The sequence below is a fragment of the Zingiber officinale genome, chromosome 3B (genome assembly GCF_018446385.1).
Source record: "Zingiber officinale cultivar Zhangliang chromosome 3B, Zo_v1.1, whole genome shotgun sequence".
In the NCBI taxonomy this organism is placed as follows: Eukaryota; Viridiplantae; Streptophyta; class Magnoliopsida; order Zingiberales; family Zingiberaceae; genus Zingiber; species Zingiber officinale.
In genome coordinates, this window is record NC_055991.1 from 63,632,281 (window position 1) to 63,638,615 (window position 6,335).

At 41.1% G+C, this 6,335-nt stretch overlaps 1 protein-coding gene across 1 annotated transcript; it reads left to right on the top strand.

The window, feature by feature from the left end:
• Nucleotides 1-2,557: 2,557 nt before the first annotated feature.
• LOC122056533 (FCS-Like Zinc finger 3-like) lies at nt 2,558-3,713 on the top strand. The gene is made up of 2 exons (XM_042618530.1): nt 2,558-3,020; nt 3,386-3,713. The coding sequence occupies exons 1-2, from the start codon at nt 2,731-2,733 to the stop codon at nt 3,558-3,560; spliced, it is 465 nt and encodes a 154-aa protein (XP_042474464.1). The 5' UTR covers nt 2,558-2,730; the 3' UTR covers nt 3,561-3,713.
• Nucleotides 3,714-6,335: the final 2,622 nt, after the last annotated feature.

The window sequence follows — 6,335 nt, forward strand, 5'->3', positions numbered from 1 at the left end:
CCTGAATGTTAATACTCGACTAGGAATGATTAAGAGTAGTGTTCCCTATATCATCTCACTATCGATTCAACCAATTGATTGATATAGGTAAGAACCTTCTACTCAAGGACGCTATTATACTTAGTTATTTGGCACCAATACAAGTAAGTATAATAACCATAAACAAATGTCTTTATTAATATATAAGAATATGATACAACGAGTCCATACAACAATCATCAAATGATTGGCTCTATGGCTCTAACTAACACGGACAACCGTGGAGTAGGAGCAAGTTATCTTCGAACCACGTAAACGAGCTTATTGGCGATTTGAATTTTTTTTCTTAGTCTTTAGCTTTCGTACTTGTATTTGTATTAGTTTATATTTTCGCTATGCAAACTAACATCGTAGGGAGAAGCAATCAAATTGGGGGCACTGCCTATTCAACTCCCCTTCTAGCGGGCCACAAGATCCCCAACAATTGGTATCAGAGCTAAGGTTGCACTTCATCGGACTAACCGCCGAGAAGAGTAACTTCAAGAAGATGACCGACTTGATTGAACCTCCGAAATTTGAAGGAGGAGGGTTATAGGACATCACATTTTTGATGATGAAGATGAAGAACTTCTTTGAGACAGATTGGGACACCATGATGGTGGTAGAAGGATGGTGGTAGAAGATCCGTTCAAAGTTTCGAGAGATAAGAAAGAGAAGAAACTCTGACTATGCTATTGGACAGAAGAGCATAAACCTCATGATCAAAGGCAAATGATAAGGTAATATCAATTTTGGTAGATATTTTACCTTCTAACGTGATAAGTCATGTATATGAATATAAGAACGCCCACGAGTTTTGACACAAGGTAAAGTTGGTTTTAGGTGAAGAACTCATCTCTACATATGAAGAGGAGAAATTCGAAGAAATGAATGAAGTGGCTCAAATGGAGGAGGAGCAACCGGAAGATGACGTGTGTTCAACTTCCGAAGAGGAGAAGGATGAAGAAATATCATCCACAAGTGTGAATAAGGAAACATCCTCAAGGGTTGAAGAATAATCCAGACAAGCGAGGAAGAAGTCTTGGAAATCAACCTAGTGAACATCTCTACCAAAGTGAAGTCAAAGGACCACATCACTTGCTTCGGGTGCAATGAAAAAAGGCACTACAAGAGTAGGTGTTCATTTGATAAGAAATAGGTAACTCCTAAACTCAATTCAATTCCTTTAGAATTTAATTTGAGTTGTAGGAAGAAGAATGAGAAGAAGCACATTAGAAGTTTCACGTGTGATGAAATGAGGCACTACCACACAAAATACCCAAAGAAAAGGAAGCTCAAGAAGTTGGAGCATTTAAAAAAATGAGAGAAAAAGAGTAGTTTGAGTCAAGGGGGAGGTGAGACGCCTCTGTTGGAACTGAGGTGCCTTCGATATGCCTCGTCAGTAAAATAGTCATTTCAACCCGAATGCTATAAATAGAGGTCTTGTTCTCTTAGTTTCAATAATATTTTTGTATTTCATTTTAAGCTTTTAACTGTTGTAGGGGACTATTTCACCTTCGACTCTGGTCAAAGAATGAGATTTCTTAGTGCTTTATATTGCCTTAGATTAACCATCGCCATGATTATAACTAAATAAAATCTCTATTTTTTACTTTAATTTTATGTCATTTATTTTTGATTTAATTAATAGTATGTCCTTAAAGTAAGCTAGTAAGAGATTAAAATTCTAATTTACCGTTATTCACGACTCTAGTTAATCCCCCAATCCTACAAATGATTTGAATAAGGTATCTCGGCTCCTCAATAGAGGGTCTGTTAACATAGGTCGCAGGGTGGTTTGAGGTTTAAGAAATAATGTACTGCGATATTGTAATTTTTCAAGGGGCCTATAGGTGCAACGTATGAGAGGAAATAATGCAACACGACCTTAATAGACAGAGCAATGATACGTAACTATGGACCCGAGTACACTTCAGTATCAGAAATTTAGAATTTGAGATTTAGCAATGATAAATTACTAGAAAATTTTCTCTTTACGAGGGAGTGAATCTCAAAATATTGACGGTTAGGATGGATCTCCCTATATACTTGTTATGAAAAAATTTCATATGAAATTTAACCGAAACTTAATGGGGGGCAAGTCGCTGCGTGCCCGTTGGGGACAAAATACGAACCGAACCATGGTGGGCCGAGTCACGTCGCTGTCGTCCGAGTCAGCCATGTGTCCCACTCGGAAATTTATTTGCCGGGCACCGGGTGGAATGCGGGGACCACCACGCTCAGTGGTGGGACCTGGTATCGATCCCTCGCTCTACAGCAAACCCGTCGTTGTCAGATGGTTGCGTCTTTCACGCGCTGCTGCACGCCAATCATTGAACTTCAGATAAAAAATGAAAAATAAATAACTAAATAATTATAAATAATAAGAAAAATACCGATAGGGAAATGCTTGGGATGGCACTGTGGCAGTTTGAAAATTATTCGACCAATAAATAAATAAATAATAAAAAGAAGTGATGTGGACAGTCCTCAATGGACGGCTGACATTCGTTTCCATCGTTTTAAGTCCTCTTGTTTTTTTGTTCTCTCCTGCAGCTCTTCTTCCACTCTGAATCGCCTCCCTCTCTTCTCTTTCCTTCGTCCGCCGCTTCCTCTCCGTCCTCCGCTCTCTTCTTTCCCTGGAGAAGGCCACCTACAAGGGAGGGGAGAAGGAGGCGGCGGCGAAAGACAGGGTCGTGTCATCGGCTTCCCATGCGGCGGACCACTAGCATGATCGAGTTCGAAGCCGACGCCGTTCTCGAAGACGTAAAGATCCTCCAACCTCCTCCCGAAGAGGATAATATCGATTGCGTCGTCCTTCCACCACAGGAAAGGGGGGAGAGTTCACCGGAAGCAAAGTACCTGGCGATGCAGGCGCACGTGGGCGGGAGGCGCTGGAAGAACTCGGCCGACCTACCGGCGGTCGAAACGGCGCCCTTCCTCGCCGCATGCGGCCTCTGCAAGCGCCGAATAGGGCCTGGCCGGGACACCTTCATGTACAGGTACTCGAAATTTGCCCTGAAAATTTCGCACCTTTCTTGTTGTAATCTTCTGATCCTACTCGATCTCTTTCATCCTCTGCTCGCTGTATCCTCCTCCGCAGTCCACTACCAGAAAATTTCCCTATAATGTTTGCCCCTTTCTCGTTGTAATCATCTGCTCCGTTTCGATCTGCCTCCTAAATCGGTCCTTTCTTCTTCTTCTTCTTCTCGTTGATTAAAATTGTGCTGCCATCTCTTTCTTCTGACATCTTAGCTTTTCTTATCAAATATTTCTCCGCTATTTTTGTAAAATTCTGTCAAAAACTCACCTTCGTCTCCAATTTGACCTCAAGCTTGATTTTGACCAAACGATTTGTGGACCGCAGAGGCGATATTGCGTTCTGCAGCCTCGAATGCCGTCAGCAGCAGATAACACAGGACGAACGCAAGGAGAACTGTTTGGTGACTTCCGCCATGGTCAAGGTCATGGATATCTCCAGCGTTGGGACCAGTGGAACCGAGCAATCTGCAGGTGATGGTGAAATGGTCGCCGCAGCATAATCTTTAGAAACTCGATCTCGAATCACCAACCCATATTCGATCACTTCTATGTATGTTCTTCCAGCAACAACAATTTCCGGATGTGCTTGCTAATCTATCTTTGGATGTTAATCAATTATGCGAGGTAATCAAAGCTTTAGAATATTATCGTCTTGTTCACTGAAAACTCTCTGTTTTTTTTTTTTTTTTGTCTCTCTCTCTTTCTTCTTCGATGGAAAACTCATTTTGCAGCTGAGGACTTTGAATAATTGGATCATTCATTGAAATTGTAAAATATATTGTGAGAATGAGATGTTCGTGATGTTAATAACTATGGTTTAATTTCACTGAAATTGTAGACGCTTAAAGACTGCAAATGAGAATTTTGAAGACTGAATTTTCATACCTTGTTTTGTATGACTTTGAGCACTAAAAGAGCTGAATGATCCTGAAGGTCTATTAATAGTAAAATCATCATAATTATTTAAGGAAGAAATTGTTGGTTTAGATCAATGCTCGATTTTATAAAGTAAAAAAAAAATATAAACAAAATAGGTAAAAATAAAAGAGAGTGGAAAAGGTCATTATTAGTATTATTCTCATTAATTAACACAATTTTAATATTTAGAATCATCAAAAGGTTATTTTTTTATTATTAATCATAAACGGCCACCTCATCTTATATTTTGGCATGAAGATATTTTTATTTCAGTAGTAATTTTTTTTATGAAAGATAAATATATCTCATCAAAGAAATATATTGATATATAAAAACTAAAGATCTCTATATATGTCATGTCTGACGAAATATCAGATCTGTGAAGAGATTTGAGATATTGCATAAAAATTCTCATATGGTCATCACTTTCATGCATACCAACATCTCTTTCATCAAATGTACTTCGATAGATAACTTATTTTCCACACAAGCAATGGGAGAACAAGCTTCGACTGGTCTCTAAATCTTCGGCATCCATCATTAAGTTGTTCTATGCTACCTAGTGTCCGCGTCATCAACGTTTAATAGTCTCACGATCATATCCTCCATCCAAAGATGACGACATATCGCGTGTCATAACTCCATATTACATGCCACACCATCATGCTGTATGTCTCCTAACATCAATTCGTGCTTGGCAAATGTGCCATCTAGTGTCACTGTCCATCCTCCTCTTGTGGATCGGCTCATCTGATGTAAGTGCTCATATCCTCAACTTGGTCTGTCATCACCATCACTATCCCTGCACACTTTTAATAAGTGACTAGCTATCAACGAATTTGCAATGTCTTTACCGCGAGTGATTTGTTGCGGACTAGAAGATAAATGATTCTAGAAGATTTATTCAACCTCATAGACTTTTTAGCAAAGCCTCAACTATAAACGGATTTAGGGCATCTTTACCGCGGCTCGTTTACTGTTGGCTAGATAGGTCATTAAAGGTGGATCCTTATATCCTCACCCCCTCAACAAGATGTACATGCTCTCATGCTTAAGAGGTGTTCTATCATGTAAATCCTCTCATCCCTCGCTCACACAAAATTATTCCTCCCACCCACCCACTAAAGGTATATCCCAAGTGTACATAGTCTCATCTTTCCCTCCTCAAACCATGATGCATATACCCTCCAAGGCACCATGTGGCTCCAAAGCTCTCATATCGGTGTTACGCAACCGCAAGTGCACGGTTCCATCGTTAGTAATAAAAATATTGATCCCACAGGGACTGGTTATAAGCACTAGCAATCATTCACTAAAGGTTAGCTAGATCACCAAGGGTTGTGAATAACTTAGGGAAGAAAGGTCGGGGAGAAAAGTCGAGATCGAGTGAGTTGATGTGTCTTGGTTATGAGGAGTTCTAGGAGGTCGGTTTCGTTGTGGTGGTATTGATGTGTCACACTCTATCCTACACTCACTGTCCTTTATCATGCAATTTCCAGAAGCTAAAGCGGCTATCCTTAAGTACCAGAGTAAAGAAGGACTCTAAGAAGTCCTGTCACAGTTTACCCCTGTCACTAGGGCACCTCGGTAAATCTTGAGGGCACAACTCTAACTGGTAAGTTAAGGATAGTGGTTAAGGATTAGGTTTGGTCTCTTGCTTCCTTAAGGAGAATTTACCTCTCCTTTCAAGGAAGTATCCTAAACATTCGTGAATGGGTTACCCCTGTCACTAGGGCCCCTCGGGTATACGATCTAGGAATAAACCCTCTACGAGGTTAACACGTTCTACATAATCAAGCAACATGCAATTGAAATAAAGCATAAAAGATCATCCAACAAGTGTAAGTACAATACGAGTTTCACATCAAACTGAGCCACAACTACTCCATAATCTTAGAACAAAGGATCTACTCCATAAGTATCGGAGAAATACCCAAAGACATAACGTATATAAACATACAATCTTCAGATACGGAGAAAGAATGAGAGAATATGCTTATCCTATGTCGACGAGTGGCCTTCGGGTCCAATCCTCTACTTCTGGAGTCGATGTGGTCGTGGAAGATCGCTGGACGGAGATCCAAGATGGCGTCGGATGGCTCCAAGATGTTTCTCCAATTATCGGGCCGCTTCCCAGTGCCCCCCTCAAGAAAAAGGGTTAAACCCCTTATATAGACTAGGGTTCAGTCGCGGTAGCACGGCCGTGCCGAGATGGCACGATCGTGTTCATTTCCTCCTCTGATGGCGCTGCACAGCCGTGTCAATTTGCACGGCCGTGTGGTGTCTGGCCTCGGTCCCTGCCGCACAGCCGTGCAAGGATGCACGACCGGGCCCTTCCTGGTTTTGGTCTCGGGGTG